Source organism: Clupea harengus, chromosome 19, assembly GCF_900700415.2.
Source record: "Clupea harengus chromosome 19, Ch_v2.0.2, whole genome shotgun sequence".
In the NCBI taxonomy this organism is placed as follows: Eukaryota; Metazoa; Chordata; class Actinopteri; order Clupeiformes; family Clupeidae; genus Clupea; species Clupea harengus.
The window spans coordinates 25,842,799-25,863,439 of NC_045170.1; the positions used below are offsets into that span (position 1 = coordinate 25,842,799).

Consider the following 20,641-nt stretch of genomic DNA (forward strand, 5'->3'; position numbering starts at 1 on the left):
ATCTCATTATAGCGATAACATTCCTGTTTGCTGGAGAAAGTGTGGACACCAAAGTGCAAACCATTACCACATCTTCTGGAAGAGTCCCATCATTAAAAACTTTTGGAAGGCGATACACAATGCTTTACAGGACATCTTTCGCAAAGACATTCCTTTGGACTTTAAGATTCTGTACCGTGGAAATATACCTGAAAGGGGACCGACACTTGATAAATGCAATGCTGGTGGCCAGTAAAAAGACTATTACCAGAAAATGGTTATTACCAGTGTCCTACAATTACATCATGGAGAGACATTGTAACAGAAATCTACAGAATGGAGCAGCTCATGTTAACCAAAGAATGGAAACATTTCTTAAGCACTGGCAAAAGTGGTGCAACTATGTCACAGATAAATGGCCTGGCTGTATTTCTTTACTCTATGGAAAATGATTTCTCCCTGCTTTATTTATAGTTTTGTTACTATGGTATTGTTTTTGTTTCTTTATTTATATGTGTTTGTTTGTTTTTCTTTTACTTCTCTTTATATATATAGAATCTGAAAAAAATGAAATATGTGAGATTCTGAACACTAATAAAATATAAATAAAAAAAAAGAAGGAGATGTCTGGCATAGCTCGGTCCTGCAGGTGCAGATGGTGCGTTCTCAGTTCCCTACCCAACATGAGGAGGGCCAGTGTGCATGAAGTGGAGTCATGGACTGCTGGCTGCACGCCAGTAGAACAATAGGCAAGTGCATATCCCAGTCTCTCTGATGGTTGGATGTCAGGATAGATGACTGTACACCCAGAGTACAGATAAACCTCTCTACTAATCCGTCACTCTGTGGGTGGAGTGGTGTTGTGCGAGTTATGGTGATTCTGAAGGAACCGGAATTAAGATATTTAGTTTAATAAGTATGTGCCATAGTCAATAATTCAATCTTTCTTATACCTAGTTGAAATTGTTACTTTGATTTGGATTTAACTAGTATGTACGAATTTCTGGGTGAATATACTTTGATGGGTTGACCTAAGGAGTGAGGTGCGACAAGTGGTCTCACTTCCCCCCCAGGTCAAAACAAAGAGCCTTGTCTCTAAAGCCTATTTGAATAGATGGTAACACCCCTTAAACCAGTGGTTATCAAACTTTTTCTGTCATTCCCCACTTTGAACAAGGGGGCCTTTTCAAGCCCCACCTGTCCCTCATCGCTCCCATAAAATGGTAGGCCAAGCTTAAAATTGTCAATTATTGAAATAACCTCATGTAATTACAAATAGCATCTTGTTTAGGTCAGCAAATGTATATTGCTTGGAGTGATTTCATGTTTCATGTTGTAGTGTATTGTTGTTATGGACACGCACACATAGACGGATTATGAAACCATTGGCCCCTGGGTCAGGACGTGTAACAAAATACCCCGCTTCCAACCACAAATAAGAGATACATTTAAGCCACCTCTGATATTAACAAATACAAAGTCTAAAAACAATTGACAGCAAGCAAAGTTAATAACAGCGACTTCACACAGAGGCTCATGGGCCCTCGGGCCTGGGCCCGGTAGTCATCCTCGGTAATCCATCCCTTTCTGTTGACGGACTTTTACTTTGACATCATACTCGTCTCGTGGGATAGGGAACAACTGTGACAGTTAGTAACGCACATATCTAGTAAACCTCTATTAAATTATGCTTTTCCTCGCACCCTCGAAAACAATGACTACGTGAAATCAAGTTTGGCTGACTGTTGAAATGACTGTCAACACACTGGACGTGTAAAACACGTAGCGAGAACAGTACACAGCCCTAACTAAACTAAACTAAACTAACGTTTTTTTTTTATTGTCCCGCTGCAATTAATACGCCGACGTCAATCAAAATCTATTGTCTATAAAGGAAAGCCATTGCCATAGATCAGGGGTAAAAAAAAAAAATCTCCCGTTCATCGCGTCCATTCGTGCCCCACCTGTCACGTCTCTGCGCCTCATTAGTGGGCCCACACTTTGAGAAACGCTGCCTTAAACTCAGTGTATTTAACAGACTATCCTTCAAATGAAAATCAGATAAGCTTAGGTGAAGCGCTGTGAGTGATTGTGGAACTTCAAGTCTCTGTCTCAACAATGTGTGGCCGCCATTGTTCAAGATTAAACCTGAATCATGACTAGGGTTGGGTACCGAGAACCGGTTCCAATATGGCACCGGTTCCAATACAACCGGTACCTACCCGGACCGAAATGCAACGCAGATTTCGGTGCTTCCTTTCGGTGCCTGAGCCGATTGAAATAAATAACAGCAACAAATCATGCAGCTAAATGAACAAAACTTGAATGTTTTTAAAATGTTGTCTTATAATAAGTTATTAATAAACAAACATTCATTAAGGAACAAACCCATTGAGAAATGGTCCTCTAAATAACCTCACCAACTATGGGGCGCCGTTTGTAAAATGTTGCCTGTTCGAAGATCCTGCTCAGTTTTGGTACATATAGCATTATTATATGGAAAAAAAGCACGACAATATTCAAATGTCACTTTTTCAAGCATTTAGAGAGAAATTCATGTAAATTCATGCGATAACTTTTCCAAGGATAATTTTTGGCAGTAACACAAAGTTGTTAAATAATATCAATCTTTCATCTAAATGTTAATGTTAAATGTAAATGTTAAATATAAATGTAAATGTTAAATATAAACGTAAATGTTCGATGTTATATATAAATGTTAAATATAAGTGTTAAATGTAAATGTTAAATGTAAATACAAATATCAAATGCTAAATGTAAATGTTAAATGTTAAATGTAAATGTTCAGTCTACATGTCAGACGTGACGACAGAACATTACAATATTTACGGTAATTCATAGCTTTCAGTCACGTGACTACAATGGATACCTTGCGGGCAAAGAGAACAGCTGAACAGCGAAGATGTCGACCAACAGTGGACATCTTCGCGCAGTGCAGCTTACTCAATTACGATCGCCATCAAACACAGGTCATACCAAAATAGCCAGACAGAGATATCTAGAAAAAAATTACATTTTGGGAACCTGTGATCCCTTTACTGCACCCGCTGATATTTTTATTTCTATAACGTCGTCGAAGTCCCTGCCTGAGCTCCAGTTTGGATATATTTACATCTATCTAATAGAAAATCCGTCCCCCTACACAACTCCAAAACCGAAAGCCTACAAAAGCACAGATAGTAATTTAATTTTCAGAAGGGGATGTGTTCATAACAATGTCGTCTAGAAGGTGAAAACGAATAAACATCTTCATTATCAGAGCAAAGATGATTGCCATTTAATAGCTATCTACCAGCTAGCGAGCCACATGCTGTTAGCTAGCAGCCAACGCTGTTCTTTATCATTTGACACAATTTCCTGGTTAACACAAGTACAACCACCTGGTCTGGCGAATGACAATTGAAATTATCTTCCCATATATTTTCTACTGGCATTGTAGTATTACCAGTTGGATGACAAAATACAGTAGCCTAGTCTACTTGCTAAGGTACTTGTCGCAATCTCAGAGCAGACCGGGTAATCCAATTTTAATCGTGTTGATGCTTTGTTTCTTGACTTTATTTCTTGATCTATTCCCGTTTTAGGTAGTTATTCTGATAAATGAGGGGACCATAACAGGCTTACTGCTTTTATTGCAAGCTCCAAAAATAAGGCTACTTTACTGCGCGTCTGAGAAAAGTTGACCCACAATCAGCTGGCAACAACCGGGCTCGTCTCCTCGCCGATTTGAACAGCCAACCGAGCAATAACTGTCTGGCATTTTACTACCCATGTCAGACAATTTTAAAGCGGAGATATTAAATAATCTTGAATGAAAGATGGTCAGTTCCTGTATAAATTCCCGTGGTAGACAGCTGTGGAGTGTATTTCTTGCCTGCAAGCTGGTAATTCTGACGTGACGTGAAAACTATGAAAGCCAATTACCGTAAATATTGTAAGGTTCAGTCTTCAAATCTGACATGTAGACTGAACATTTAACATTTACATTTACTACATTTAACATTTACATTTAACATTTACGTTTAACATTTACATTTAACATTTACATTTAACATTTACATTTAGCATTTACATTTAACATTTACATTTAACACTTATATTTAACATTTATATATAACATTGAACATTTACGTTTATATTTAACATTTACATTTACATTTGACATTTACATTTATATTTAACATTTACATTTAGATGAAACATTTATATTATTCAACAACTTTGTGTCACTGCCAAACATTATCCTTGGAAAAGTTATTGCATGAATTTACATGAATATCTCTCTAAATGTTTGAAAAAGTGACATTTGAATATTGTCGTGCTTTTTTTTCCATATGATAATGCTAAATGTACCAAAACTGAGCAGGATTTTCGAACGTGCAACATTTTACAAACGGCACCCCATAACCAACATGCCAAACAAAAGAGGACTACAAAAATGTAGCAAAATAGGCTGTTCTGCCCTCTGCTTATTCAGGTCAGCAAATGTATATTGCTTGTATTGTTGTTATGGAAACAAACACAGTATAGTATTGGACTTTTACTTTGACATCATTCAAATGTTCGTCTCGTGGGAAAGGCAACAGCTGTTAGACAGTTATCTAGAAACATAGCTAGTTATGCTATTGTAGCGACCTGTATGTGTTGATGTGTTAATGTTAATGTTCATTGTGATGTCTGTGTGCCTGTGTCCTTGCTCTCTGTCAGCCGCGGCAGCTCATGTGTGGGTTGCTATGCGCTGCGGGGGGCTGGCAGAGTAGCCGGGGGGCGGGGACACCTGGATAAGATAACGTGTTTCTTGTTGTTGAGCCTCTTCGTGCTCGCGGTTTAGTGATGAGCAGTCACAGTGATTAAAGTTCCCATGGATGTAAACAATAAAGTAATCATTTACAGAAACCCCTCTGAGTAGTGCCTGAGATCGCTACAATTGGTGTCAGAAGTGAACTATAAATAAAGTGAGTGAGCTAGGGAGACAAGTTCTTTATCGTTTTTTTTTGGTAGTTAATTATCAGTTTAGCTAGCGGCTACGTTTTTTGCGGAGGACATTGTTTAACGTCATGGAGAACTTTTCTGGCGTGAAAGTTAAGGAGGAGGGAGACAGTGGTCTTGGCCGATGGTCTGAGGAGTTTCAGAGGATGGAACAGGCAAGATCTCGGTTACGGGATTCGGCGGCGAGGATGGCTTCGGAGGCTGGCATGGCTGCAGGTTCAAAGTCAAAGTCCCGCGCTGAGCATCCGAGGAGTGGGGGAGGGGCGGACTGTGACTGTAAGAACGTCAATCATGGCGGCGCCCATAGCACATGGTCCTCAGTGAAAACACCCAAGTACGGGGGTAAGTCAGATTGGGAGGCCTTCCATGCACAGTTTGAGTTGCTGGCTCATGCAGGGGAGTGGACGGAGAGAGAGAAAGCCCTGCAGCTTGCAATGTGCCTCACAGACGATGCATTAAAATGCCTTTTGTTGGTTAGCCCAGAAGACAGGCATGATTATGGGGCTTTGGTGGCTGCATTAAAGAGGCGCTTTGGACAATGTGTGCAGCCTGGCCTGCTAAAAAATGAACTCAGCAACAGGTACAGACTCCCAGGGGAGCCCCTGCGGGCATTAGCAAATGACATTGAGAGCCTCACTCGGCAGGCATATGCACACATGCCACCTGATGTACAGAGCGAGCTGGCAAGAGACCAGTTCATCAGAGCTCTGTCCCCCACTGAGCTGCGGGTGCAGGTACAGCTGGAGCACCCTCGATCTCTGCAGGCTGCATTGGAGTTAGCAGTGGAGAGGGAGTTTGTGTGGGGTGTGCCAGCTGGAGGTAGCCACAGTGAGAGCATGCCCATAACAAGAGTGGCAGTGGGCACCAACGATGGCCTGGAGAAGCCGGCATGGGCATCTGAGCTGACGGAATTGATACGGGCTATGTCTATCCAGTCAACCCGTACCCCGCACACATCCCCCAGGGTGTGTTGGGGGTGTGGCCAGCCTGGTCACTTCCTCAGGCAGTGCCCAAAAGCACCCAAGGGTCCGGGAAACGACCCGGGGTCCGCATAGGGGAGGCTGTGCGGACCCCAGCCCCATCCTCTTCCTTTTCGTCGTCTGCAGGAAAGGCCCGACAACACAGACGGGGGAGTCAGGGCCCACTCCCCCCAGAAGCAGACGACAACATGCCCACGGAGCCTGTGGTAGTGGTAGGGCGGACTTGTGTTGGGGACTTTTGTCACGTCCCAGTGACCGTAGAGGGGGTTCCCTGCACTGCTCTTGTGGACACGGGGTCCACAGTGACACTGGTGAGACCTGATGTGGTGCCAGGCTGGACTCAGTTAGAGCCCACCACTGTGCAGTTGCGCACAGTCACGGGCGGGCTGGCACCCATGAAAGGCAGGGGCGAAATGACACTGACTGTGGGGGGGAAAGCTGTCCGCCACCCAGTGTGGGTGGCAAGCGTGCAGGACCCGTGCATACTGGGACTGGATTTCTTGAAGGCCACGGGCTGTCAGCTGGACCTGGGCAGAGGCACGCTGAGCACGTTTCAGGACGGGCCTGTCATCGCGTTGTCGGCCGTGACACCACCAGTCGCTGCACCCACTACTTTGCCGGCACGAGAAGTTGGCACGGTAGAGCCGCGGGCCACACCCCTTTTTCCCCAAAACCCCTCACGACATCAGGGTGCGTGTTTCCCTAACAGGCCACCACTCCACGCCCACAGCATTGCTGTTCAGTCACCTCCCTCTCAGCTGGAGACAGAGGTGACAGCACCCAACTCCTCTCCACCCCTGCTGGCAGTGCCGGCCCCCAACAGCATGGGCTGCTCGTCTCCGGCCCTGCTGCCCCAGACGGAGGAGGAGGTGTCCCTGCTGCCCCAGACGGAGGAGGAGGCGACGCGGTCTGCCATCACGAAAATCTGGATGGAGAACTGTGATGACCTGGACTCACAACAGCAGGAGCAGTTGTGGCGGCTGTTAGTAGAGTTTAAAGACAGCTTTGCACTGAGGGAGGATGACGTTGGGCGAACACAGCTGGTGGAGCATGAGATTGACACCGGAGACGCCCGCCCGATAAAGTGCCGTCCCCGCCGGCTTCCGCTGGCACGGCAAGAGGCGTGTGACAAAGCTGTCGGGAACATGCTGCAGGCAGGCGTCATCGAGCCATCAGACAGCCCCTGGGCAGCTGCAGTGGTCATGGTCCCCAAAAAGAATGGTGAGTGGCGCCTCTGCTCTGACTACAGGCCACTGAATGGGGTAACTAAGAAAGACTCATATCCACTACCCCACGTGGATGAGTCTCTGGACTTAGTCTCAGGCTCTGCCTGGTTTTCCTCACTGGACCTCCGCTCCGGCTATTACCAGATGCCTCTCGCCCCATCTGCCCGACCAAAGACTGCCTTTTGCACTGGACGTGGGCTCTGGCAGTTTAAGGTCCTCAGTTTTGGCTTATGCAACGCCCCTGCTTCCTTCGCCAGACTGATGGACCAGGTGTTGACTGGCATCCCACGTCAGGAGTGCCTGGTTTATCTGGACGACATCTTGGCACATGGACCCTCTTTCGATGCCGCTCTGTTGTCGTTACGGCGCGTGCTGGAGAGGATCCGGGCAGCAGGGCTGAAACTCCACCCGGATAAGTGCCATTTCATGCAGCGTCAGGTGACTTTTCTGGGACACAGAGTGGGGCGGGAGGGAATTAGCACTGTGCAGGACAAAGTGCAGGCAGTGGCAGACTGGCCCGTCCCGTCCACTCAAAAGGACTTGAAAAGTTTCTTGGGCCTCGCCTCATACTACCGGAGGTTTGTACGGGGTTTTTCGTGCATCGCTGCCCCTCTGTTCCAGCTGTTGCATAAGGGCAGAGAGTTTGTCTGGACAGATGCATGCCAGGGGGCGTTCGATCAGCTGCGCCGGGCCCTCAGCGATGCACCTGTGCTGGCTCCAGCTGACCCCTCTCTCCCGTTTATGTTGGACACTGACGCCAGTGGGGTGGGTGCTGGAGGAGTGCTGTCTCAGGTGGGTGCAGACGGGGAGAGGGTAGTGGCGTATTTCAGCCGGGTGTTCAACAAGGCTGAGAAGCGCTACTGCGTGACCCGGCGAGAGCTCCTGGCAGTGGTGCTCTCCGTGCGCCATTTTAAATATTACCTGTGCGGTCTGCCCTTCACTGTGAGAACTGATCATTCAGCTCTCCAGTGGCTGATGTCATTCAGGGAGCCGGAGGGGCAGGTCGCCAGGTGGTTGGAGGAGCTCCAGGCTTATAACTTCACAGTGGTGCACAGGGCAGGAGCTCAACACAGCAATGCAGACGCCCTCTCCCGTCGCCCGTGTGCTGCAGACGGGTGCCACCACTGTGGACGGAGGGAGAGTCGGGAGCATGAACTGTGTGAGGAGGAGCAGCAGCAGCAGCAGCTGAAGGCAGTGCGGCGGGCAGAAGTGGTTGACTGCCGGGAGCTGCAGATGGTGAGTGTGGGGGAATGGAGGCAACAGCAGGAACTCGACCCCGACCTACACCCTGTGCATCAGTGGGTGGAGTCACAGCAGAGGCCGCCATGGGAAGAGGTGGCGAGACTCTCACAGGCCACCAAGGGGCTGTGGTCAAAGTTCAACTCGCTGCGTCTGATCGACGGGGTGCTGCAGAGGGCGTGGAAAGAGCCTGCTACAGGGGAGGAGCGTTGGCAGCTGGTGGTCCCAGAGGGCCTGAGGACAGCTGTACTGCAGGGCATGCACGGAGCCTCAGGGTCAGGCCACTTTGGTGTAACCAAAACGCTCCGCCGCCTCCGCCAAGGTTTCTATTGGGGCCACTTTCGGCGGGACGTAGAGGACTTCTGCAGACGGTGTGACTTATGCACTGCACGGAAAGGCCCAACAGGTCGGTCACATGCCCAGCTGCAGCAGCATCTAGTGGGGGCCCCCATGGAGAGAGTAGCTGTAGATGTGATGGGCCCGCTTCCCCGCACAAACAAGGGTAATGTCTACATCCTCTCGGTTATTGACTATTTCACAAGTTAAGCTAAGTGGCCAGAGGCCTATGCCCTCCCAAACCAGGAAGCAGAGACTGTGGCAGATGCCCTGCTGGGAGGCATACTCAGCCGGTTTGGGCTGCCTGACACACTGCACAGTGACCAGGGGAGAAATTTTGAGTCCCGGGTATTTGCTGCCATGTGCAGCCGCCTGGGCATACAGAAGACACGCACCACCCCGTTACGGCCTCAAAGTGACGGGCTCGTGGAGAGGCTTCACCGCACACTGGGTCAGCAGCTGGCCATACTGACATCGGAGCATCAGCGAGACTGGGATGAGCATCTGCCGCTGGTGCTCATGGCGTGCCGGTCTGCAGTCCAGGAGTCGACCACTTGTTCCCCAGCACTCCTCATGCTAGGGAGGGAGCTCCGCACACCAGCAGAGCTGGCCTTTGGGCGGCCTCCAGACGCCCCTGTTGTTCCCCCAGGCCCTGAATATGCGAGGAGGCTCCAGGACAGGCTTGAGTCTGCCCATGCGTTTGCCCGGGTGCATCAGGAAAGTGCTGGTGCAAGGCAAAAGCGCAATTATGACGTGCGGGCACGGGGTAGGCATTTCCAGGCTGGAGAGCTTGTTTGGGTGTACAACCCTCAAAGAAAAAAGGGCCGGTGTCCAAAGCTCGACAGTCAGTGGGTGGGGCCCTGCAGGGTGTTGGAGCGGATGGGGGAGGTGGTGTATCGGGTGCAGCTACCGCCACGAGGACGGAAGGTTGCACTGCACAGAGACAGACTGGCCCCCTATCAAGGCAATGCCTTGCCCCAGGTTCCAGGTACCCCACGCACCCAACCCCAACCCCCTGCACTACACACACAAACACCGCACCCCCCACAGCCAGTGCCTGATGGGGGTGACCCTGACTCTGTTCCTGTGGCCCCCTGGTCTCAGCCCACTTCCCCTGCCCCTGGGTTAAGCCTGTTACCCCCCTTCTCACTACACACACACACACCGCACCCCCCACAGCCAGTGCCTGATGGGGGTGACCCTGACTCGGTCCCTGTGGCCCTCGGGTCTCAGCCCACTCCCCCTGCCTGTTACCCCCCGTCTCACGTCCACAAAGGGCTAGGAGACAGCCCCAGCGTTATGCAGACTTTGTTTGTTCCCTCGTGGACGAGGAACTTTGTAGTGGGGGGGTAATGTAGCGACCTGTATGTGTTAATGTTAATGTTCATTGTGATGTCTGTGTGCCTGTGTCCTTGCTCTCTGTCAGCCGCGGCAGCTCATGTGTGGGTTGCTATGCGCTGCGGGGGGCTGGCAGAGTAGCCGGGGGGCGGGGACACCTGGATAAGATAACGTGTTTCTTGTTGTTGAGCCTCTTCGTGCTCGCGGTTTAGTGATGAGCAGTCACAGTGATTAAAGTTCCCATGGATGTAAACAATAAAGTAATCATTTACAGAAACCCCTCTGAGTAGTGCCTGAGATCGCTACACTATGTTATGCTAAACATGTAGCGGGAACAATACATAGGCTTTACTTATCCACAACGAAGTGCACCTGTTGGTATTACAAAAGGACCACCAGTAAGACTGAATAAAATGTTGTGAATATCTCAGCCTTCACATATAACGAAAAAAAACAGCCTGTGTCACTGATCTGTCTGGTCTTCTGACGTCCTGCCTGCATTTCTGCCGTTCTCATTCTATGCTTATCAATCGGTTTTGCTATCCTTGTTGATTTATTTTAACTGTATAGGTGTTTATGTTGTTCAATTTCATATATTAATTTAAAGTTGTCCAATTTCAAGTAACCCATTCTTCAACACTATCTGCTACCTTATCTTCAAACAGAAAGTAACGTTAAATCTCCATCAGCTTTCGAGGATTTGGGAAATAATTGCTGCTGATTTGCTTATTTCTTATTTACTTGTTTGGTGGAGGCAATCCAGAATTACTGTTGATAAAATTATAATCAGACCCCCCCCCTTAAAAAAAACTATTTGGATCTGCACGATTCACACAAGTCACCCAAACTGACGTGAAAAAAGCGGGAGGCGCTGTTTGCATCCCTGTGAGAAAGCGGGAGGCAATCCAGGAGGTTGAGGAAGTCAACAGCCAACAGGCACTTGGGGGCATCTATATGGATATTAAAATCACCAAGTATCTCCAGCCTGGACAAGGTTGGGCATAGGGTTGTGAGAAGATTTGAGAAATCAGATATAAAAGTAGAGTTATCTCTGGGTGGTCTGTAAATAGAGACAATTAGCAGAGGTTCTGGAGTGAGGCATCTGGCAGCTAAACATTCAAAAGATAGGGAATCAGGGACCTGCAGTTTAACCAGGCCGAAAGTGTCCCGATAGAATACTGCCAGCCCCCCACCACGACCAGAGCTGCGTGCTTTTTCAATATAATTGTAGCCTGCAGGAGTCGTCTCATTTAAGGTGAGATAGTCACCACTGCGGTGCCAGGTCTCACTAAGACATAAAATGTCAATGCCATGATCGGATATAAAATCATTTAATATAAGTGTTTTGTTTGTGAGAGACTGAATGTTCAGGGAGGCAAATTTGACATCCCTCTGTTTTAGGGGGCTGGGTGCGTGTTCTTTGAGAAGGCGGAGATCTCTACTAGTTTCATGAGCGACAGTGTTGACACACATGTGTTTAAAGATGTCACAGTCAGTACACTCAAAGCAGCCTTTAGACTTAGCGACAGCATCTGAGGACCATACTTTCACGCTGTTGGCCTTCACAGTTTTCTGACGATACTCTGGGACAAGGAAAAGTATAGGATGGTCAGACTTTCCCAGCGGAGCACTCGGGAATGAATGGTAAGCGAACGTGATTTTAGTGTAGCAATGGTCTAAAATATTGTTTCCTCTCATTGGACATGTCACCTGTTGGATGTAGTTGGGGAGCTCGTCGGACAGATCGCAGTGGTTGAAATCACCCAGAACTATTACAGCCGAGTCTGGATGTGAGAGTTCAGCTGTGGCTATGTGGAATGCTAGTTTACTAGCGGCAATGTTAGCATTGGCTTGCGGAGGGATGTAAACACCAATTAGGACGACAGATGCAAACTCCCTTGGTAGGTAAATAGGTCTACATGTGACATTTAGTAACTCAAGATCAGGGGAGCAGAACTGTGTTACAGTGGTGGAATTGATGCACCAGCGATCATTGATACATGATCATTGATGATCAATTGATCATTGAAGCATACGCCACCGCCTTTAGACTTGAGAGATAGATTAGCTGACCTGTCAGCCCGGTGTGATGTAAAGCTGGGGGGTGTGACCACTGCATCAGGGATGCCCTCATCCAGCCAGGTCTCGGTCAAGCAGATGGCAGAGCATTCCTTAAACTTCCAGTTGTTTTGGGTTGTTTTGTTTTCAGAAGAAAAAGCTCATCCAATTTATTCCTGAGTGAACTTACGGTACATTGGAGAGTAGTAATGCCGGCAAGAACGGACGATAGGGTCGCTTTCTGAACCTGGCGATGGTATCGGAGGGGCGTTGACGTCTGTGCTCACTCATAGATAGCCCAGGTGTGTCCCGACTTCGTGCCGTTGTGTCACTTTCACATCTCACTCTCACTCCAGCTCTAGTACCTCTTCTGTGCCTTCGTATTTCAATAGGGATATTGAGCAGGGGAGCGCTAGCAGCCTGGCATCTTAGGAGCGTGTCTCTTGAGTAGCACAGCATTATTAAAAAAAATACATGTCTCCGTGAAAAATGTGAAAAATGCAAAAGTAAATTAATCGCTAAGTAAACAGGCTGCCATCCAGGCGCCTCCATTGTGACGAGTGAGAGTTAGATCAATCCTAAGTATATAAACCCTGTGTTTGTGAAATTCTTTTACTTTCATCTTTTTGCTGTGAGTGAGCCTGATTGTTTGTAATAAATATTTTGATCTACAGCTCCGGAGTCCTGAGATAAATTATTTAGCTGAGACACTGATGGGGTTGTACTGGGTCTCCATGCATGGCCTTTCTCCTTGCTTTTCCCCACACAGCATTTGTGGGGCCCTGCTGCTATAGCACTGCCATGCGCTCGGGGTCCTGGGCCTCATATTTACCACCTGACCATTACTAAAACTCAGTGTGGCTTTACCCAAGTCTAGCTGACAGCCATGATTCTGCAAAAAGTCCAGACCCAAAATGCACGAGTCTTGCACATCCGCTACCCACACAGGGTGTCTCCTGTTCCTCCCCCCAACTGTCAACATCAGCTGCCCTCTCCCCTTCATTGGTGCTAGCTCACCAGTTACTGTGCGGAGTTGAACTGCTGTGTCCTCCAGCCGTGTGCCCACTGGCACCACCTCCGACCGGACCACGGTGACCGTTGACCCCGTGTCAACTAAGGTTGTACATGGAACACCCTCTATGCAGATAGGAACATCTGATATAGAAGTCCTCCCCACCACGACTACGTCCTGCTCCCGGTCCCTGCTGTTCCGTGTGGCCTGGCTGACCTCTACTGGTGATGAACGGGACCTTGTTGTGGGGGTACGCAGCATCCCGCCTACTGCGACCCCACGTTGTTTCCCGCCTCCTCATCAGGTGTCCGGCCTGCCCCCAGCAGAGGCGTGACTTCATCATCATTGTTTATTCAGGGAGAATTGACTGAGCACAGGGCTCTTTTGCAGCAATGCCCTGATTGAGGCTACATAATACATACAACAATAAATAAACAAACCATAAGAAAACAAAACAGACAAAATAAATAAACAAAACACATTAAACAACTCAGAAATTAAGTATATAAAAAAATAATAACATAAAGTAAAAAGAATTAAATCAGAGAATCATTTAAAACAACAGCATTGAGGCACATCCTTAGCATCTAAAAGGCTCTTAAATTGGTTGACAGACAAATACTTGGTAAGTTTCAACTCCACTTGAACAGTGTTCCATTTAGGGGAAGCAAATAACTTAAAAGCTATTTGACCTATATTATTTTTTGTAAGGGGGATTTCAAGGGAGATGAGGCTCTGTGACCGTGTGTTATGACAAATGGATTTTAATTTTAAAAGTGACATGAGATAATTAGGCAGTTTTCCCACTAAGGCTTTATAAACAAATAAAAGACAGTGTGTTTCCCTCCTGTCTGCTAGAGGGGACCAACCAACATTCTTGTATAAGTTACAGTGGTGGGTCCTGAAAGCGTCTCCTGTAACCAAGCAAATAGCACTATGGTAAACAGAGTCCAGGAGTTTTAAGGTAGAGGGTGTAGCATACATGTAAACAATGTCACCATAGTGAAGAACTGACAAAATTGTTGATTGCACTATTTCCATTCGGTTTTCAAAAGTAAAACAAGATCTTATTCTATAAAGAGCGCCCAGTTTAATTTTAACCTTCTTAGCTAGGTCAAGAACATGTGATTTAAAAATGACAGCCTATCATCTAGCCAGATACCTAGGTATTTATAGCAAGGAACTTGCTCAATATTAGTCCCAGAACGGGTGCATATCCTATGGGTGGGGGGGATGTTATTGGAGCACCATTGGAGAAAATCATGAATTTAGTCTTAGATTCATTCAGCATCAATTTGAGGGACTTTAGGGAATCATGTACACAATCAAAAGCATGTTGAGGGTTTGAAACTGCTTGATCTATAGAGGGCGCTGAGGCATACAAAATTGTATCATCGGCATAAAAATGGACTTGGCCTGGGGCCGTGTCTACTGATGCCTAGTCATAGGTAGAGCGAGCCCTCTGATCATTTTGGTGACCTCGTCCAACCACAGCGGCCACTGCACCGTCATCTCACACTCTCCCGCCGCTCTGACCATTGGAGGGCGTTGTGCCACGCAGTGTCCATGACCATCTCCCTCTCTAGTGCATACTCCAGGGCATCAGTCAGGGTTTGTGGGTGAGCCAGCTGGGTGTGAACCTGCAGATCAGATGGGCAGAGTGCCCTGATGAACTGGTCACGGGTTTGCACTGAAGTGGGCATGTGTGCATATGCCCGCCATGTCAGTCCCTCAATATCGTTCGCCAGTGCCCTCAGCGATTCCCCGGTACGCCTCTGGTGTCCATGCAGCTCAGACCGCAGTAGCTCTGAACGAAAACATTGTCCCAAGCGGCGCCCAAGCACCCCCGTAAGCGCGCTGTAATTAGCCCTCACTCTGGTTCAAAAGCAGCAGGCAAGACAGCGCATCATCTGTCAGACAAAGAAAGAGCTGGAGGGCTTTCCGATCATCAGACCAGCCGCCTGCCCGAGCTAACAATTCGAACTGAGCATGAAAACCGTCCCTGTCTGATTTCCCAGCGTATTTATGCCTACCATCTTTGTTTATTTTGGCCGGAAGTTTCAACAGTGTTCCCAGCTCACTTCGTCACCATTTCTGCTATTAGAAATTGATCATAATTTATTTGGATGCTTGTGTAGGATATTTTTTACAATTTGGTAAACATGGATTGACTCATAATGACTGACATAAGAAACTGAATAGGCTGACTGACTTAGAGGGAGATAGCCAGGGTGGAGACAACATTAATTGACCTTGCCACAAGGATCCCAAGAAATGGGAATGGTGTCAAACACACACACAAAGACAAAGAGAGAGAGAGAGAGAGAAGTTAAGATTGAGTAAAAAGTTAGAGGTTAGTTCTAATTGGCTTTGTAGAACAGCCAAACACAAAAGAGTGGGAGGAATTAAGATTCTTTAAAAAGACTGACCAGTCATTCACACAGTGAGATCGAGCTAATCCATGGACCATCTCCATATTGTGGCTTAATGACTACAATACATTTCAGATCCTTTTGACTCTTGGTTGTGGAATTGCAAGAGAGTGGCTGGTTTTCGGTGTGACACAGGCATCTGGAAAAACTACAAATCTCTGTGAGACCAATAAGGTTACAGCCTATGTCGGATTCCACTGTTCCCCAAAGGTACATACCAGTGCAATACCAGGTGCTCCAGACGTGCTGTTGCAGTGGCACAGACAGCATTCTCTGTATTACAAGTTAGTGTACCACCAAAATGATTTTGAAGCTGTTATTTAGTGTACATTCCACGAAACGAGCTCACTGGTGAAATGGGTGACGTTTACTGCAAGACAGCATGCTATGGGTGGGTTTTAGGCCAATACTGCAGGTTTTTGTTCTCCGCTTGAGGCTACAGGCCATTAGCCCTGGTTGGCCCAAAGATAGCCATAGCTCGCACTGGCCAGATAGAGGAATCACGGCTAATGAAGTTGTGTCTGTTGCTGACGCAACTATGCTATCAGGATGTGTTGGGACTCACCTGAGTTGTCGTGTCCCATGCGTTCCATCAGAATGTTTACATTGACTTTGAACCACTGCTCTTTGCTTTTGCGTGACTGGGTGCCTTGGTTCCAGTATTCCGCTGGAAGCTTTTCTTTCATCCAGTCCTGTTGAGGAATCTTGACCTTGTCTCTGCTGTTATAGTAATCAATCTTCTTGTCGTCCAGTAGGCCCATAGCAGTAAATTCGTAGATTCCAGGTGCAGAGACTGGCTTTGACAGGGCCGTGTACACATAGTGCAGAGAATGCCGCTCTTCCAAACTTTCAACTTTCAAATCTACAGGGAGGAAAAAAGTTTATAAGTAATGAAAAGCAGCATACAGTAGTGAAGTGTAACAAATTTAATATAGAAAGCCCAACACATAATTTTCTTCTTCAGGGGGAAAATGTTTAGTAATGCGGTGCTTAACTTATACTACGGTTATACATTTCACAGTAACGTGTGTCTAATCACTTTCACCACAATAACTAGGTGTTTAATATAGTATTTTCAGTTTCATTGTCCAAATCTAGTAATCACTTACTATAAAACAAAGAAACTGTGTTTCAAAGATCAATCTAAGAACAATATAATCCAGGTATCAAATGTCTTGCAATGCATGCTGTGTAGGATTGAGGATATCAAAATGATACATGATTGGACAAATGGGCTGCCTTCAGACACTGTAAGTAAGCCTATGTACAACAGAAACTGAACACCGGGAACTAGGCTATCTCCTCATAACACGGTAGTTGTAATAATATCTTTCACAAACATCTTTCAATAAGGGCCAAACGATCTATGACTATGTGGCATTTACAAGCTCAATGAAATGACCCCTGTTCAGACTAAGAGCAGATTCATCATGCCCACGAAATGCCACTTCTTGCTCTCCCATGTACACCACACTGATTCACCTGTTCATTATCTCACGGTCTTTAGTTACCTGGCTATTGTGCTTCTGGACGCTTATGGCAACTGCTTGATCGGTCAATCCTTACTTTGCTGAATAGCTTTAATTTAAGACTAGATGTAATGTGGGACTTTGATATATCATGTCAATTGCTCTAACCAAATTAGATACATCTGTAAACCCTGTGGTAACCCATGGATTGCTAGTAGCAGTTAACCATGCAGTCTTAGCATAGTGTTGGGTAGAAAAGGTTCTTACTTTATTTTATTTTTTCCCACTAAAGCAGTATCTGACGCTGGCCTCCCTTTCTCTTTAATATTTAGCTGTTGCTCAAAGGTTGACATCCATTTTACCACATACACACACACACACACAAACGCATGGTAAACCAGACACACACTGTGGAAGCCCAAGCTGCTCTTGAGCTCCCACTTAGTTTAAACATGGCTGATTTCCCTTACTAGGACTATACAGGGCAGGCTTTAGGACCCTGGGGAGGTGTTCTGGGGACTAGGCAGGTCGGGCCATTCCCTAATTGGACACACAGGTGTAGATTGTCTGACTAGTTGCTGATCAGTGCCAACTAGTCAGACAAAGACTTTAAAACAGTCAGTAAGAAGGGCTGACGAGCGAGAGAGACAGAGGGGAATGTGCCGGTTGCAATGGGTGCATTTTCTGTGCATCTGAATACCTTTGTTGTAATGTTTAAGTGCCTAAGTTGGTGATTTATAGAGTTAATAAAGGACATGCTTTTGTAATTCCCTTGTTGCGTCTTGCTGAGAGCTGGGCTGCGACAACACACACACGTATGTGCACACACATACAAACATAGCCAAACATGCACGCATTTGCACGTGCACACACACACACACACACCTTTAGACACACATAGACTGGCTTTCCACCTCCCATAGCAGTTATTCAGCGAAATGCATAGTGTGTGTGAATTACTCCACTCTACTGATTTACTCTCTACATTCAGCTGTAGTTCCACAGCAGGCTACCCATGCACTTCCCTGACACACACTCTCACACACACACACACTCACACTACACAAGTGTGCCAAGGACTGGGGAACAAACACATACATACACACACACACACACACACACACACACACACACACACACACACACACAAAACAAGTCAACAGGTCTGGCAGAACTACAAGACAACACACACTCCACTGAAACTAGTCTACAGCCAAGGCAAAGCACCAAGAGCTCTTTCTCTCTTTCACACACACAGACACACACTCCACTTAAACCAGTCCACCGGCCATACACACACACACACGGATTTTAGCACCACATATCTTTTCACCACAGGCATCCAGTGAAAAGCGTAAATCTCTTTAAAAGAGGTCACGTGACCATATCTTAAACACTTTCCCGCACACCACATATCAGTTTCAAGTTCATTTTTGTGTTTTAAGACCTGTTTTTAAGCAATTCATTTTTCAGCTTAATTTCCATGTCAGCAATTTTAGGGCATGCGCAGAGCTCGAGTCCAGACTTTAACCAAGCTTGGCTCTATATCACCAGGTTTGTTAGAAGCAATTGTGCAAAGTTTCATGTTTTTATCACAAAAGTGAACAATTCAGCTGTTTTTTTGATGATTGCAGCTGTAGGCCTACTACATCCCTCAAACAGGCTACTGTTAAGCGAGAAACCTACAACAATATGACATTAAAAAGCTTTCCTGTCACCAGGAAATAAAAGGTAGGCTATACTGGAATATACTGAATATACTGGAATATAATCACATGAAAAGTTTCATTCAAATGTATTTTTAGGTAAAAGACGATAGGGCAGTTCTGAACACAATTCAAGAGGCAGGCTAATTTGTAAAAGATATCACGACTCCTTTGACCAAACTTTAGCACACTCCTCTGACCAACAGTAGCCTTATAAATGCAGAATGCCTGCGGTAAACGTTTGTTGTTAAGTTTTACTTTAACTCCGTGTCTGATTGTGATGAAGATGACCAAATTGGGCGAAGCGAGCAAAAAAAGTTGAGAAAGGTTTAATCCTATGCAAATGAGAAGCGATTTCGCTGACATGTATCGGTGTTATGCAAAAGTTTGGCCACCCCTCTGAGGTTGCATGTTAATTTGCTCTGTCTTGATAAGAAAACATCACAGCAATATTTCATTCATTTTCTAGAGAAAGCTGGATGATGGGATGTTTTTCAGACAAAAATTCTTAATGTAGCAGTATTGAGTTGCATAAAAATGAATGTGAAAAATAGGCTGTGTAAAAATCTGGGCACCTATTTAAGTGTGTTGATTTGAATACCTGTACCTGACTGATTTAAACACAAAATTCTTTTCATCAGCTGATTGAACCTTAAACTGCAAATAAAGCTGTAACAAATCATGAAAAAGCTAAGCTAAGATGATTTGTCAATATGAATTAGGAGAGGGATATAAAAAAGGTTTGAGGTGTTTATCTCCAGTCAGAAATGTAGTAAGAAAATGGGAAAGCCACAGGAATGGTCCTTGTGAAGGAAAGATGTGGTAGGCCAAGAAAAATATATACAAAGGCAAAGATGAAGAATGGTTAGAATAGTCACAGACAAACCACAGATCAGCTCTAAAGAGCTCCAAGAACATCTTGCTGCCAATGGTCTCATTGCACATCGTTCCAGAGCGCAGCACACTTTGCACAAGGACAGCCCAATAGAAGGGTAATGCATACATACTGACCCCAAGCAGAGTCGCTTGAGGTATGCAAAGGCTTATCTGGACAAGCCATAATCATTTTGGAATAGTGCTGTGGACAGCTGAACCTAAGAGAGTTATTTGGTCACAACCATAAGCGCTTTGCACCACGGATAAATAACGTGCTGCCTACTTCCTGCCTACTTATTCAGGGACTTATCAGTGGCTATAATAAGCATCTCCATGCTGTTATTTCAGCAAAGGGAGGCTCTACCAAATATTGATGTGATTATTCCACTGGGGTGCACACATTTCTGCACATATTTGTTATTGTTATGATGCACACTGCATTGTTTCTGTCAATTCAATAAATGGTATTACAAATCTGAAATGTGACTTTTCCCATAAGGTGTAAATTATGTCCAAATGAAATTGCTGCTTTGAAAGACCATCATATTATAATCTGAAATAAGAATAATTATCAGGGGTGCCCACATTTTTGCATACAACTGTATCAGTACCGAATAAAGAATGAATGAACGCAGTTTAACTTTCACTTTGCAAGGTTGGCCTAACAATTGTTTTCAAAAGCGGTCTTACCCAAACACATCGACAGAATAACACAGACTGCCAGTGATGTCGTGAAACCCATCTTGTTACAGCCGAATCTGAATAGTTGACTTCACTTAATGGATCCAAAACAAGCCCTTTCGACGTCCTGCATGCGCTTCCGCTCCGGTTGGATACCTGTCGGACTGATTGTTCAGCCGACAAAAACACTTCCCTATTTTGTATAATGTCTGGACGTTTATAAAGCATCAGCCAATGATATGAGTAAGAGAAAATGTCATCAGTTGTCGCTAAGTGGAATCAATTTAGCGAGGTTAGGT

The 20,641-nt window shown here is 46.0% G+C and overlaps 1 protein-coding gene across 1 annotated transcript; it reads right to left on the reverse strand.

The window, feature by feature from the left end:
- Window positions 1-16,146: 16,146 nt before the first annotated feature.
- LOC116224928 (major histocompatibility complex class I-related gene protein-like) lies at window positions 16,147-20,431 on the reverse strand. Its single transcript, XM_031585826.1, has 2 exons — window positions 20,352-20,431; window positions 16,147-16,472 (listed from the first exon to the last, which is right to left on the reverse strand). The coding sequence occupies exons 1-2, from the start codon at window positions 20,401-20,403 to the stop codon at window positions 16,147-16,149; spliced, it is 378 nt and encodes a 125-aa protein (XP_031441686.1). The 5' UTR covers window positions 20,404-20,431.
- Window positions 20,432-20,641: the final 210 nt, after the last annotated feature.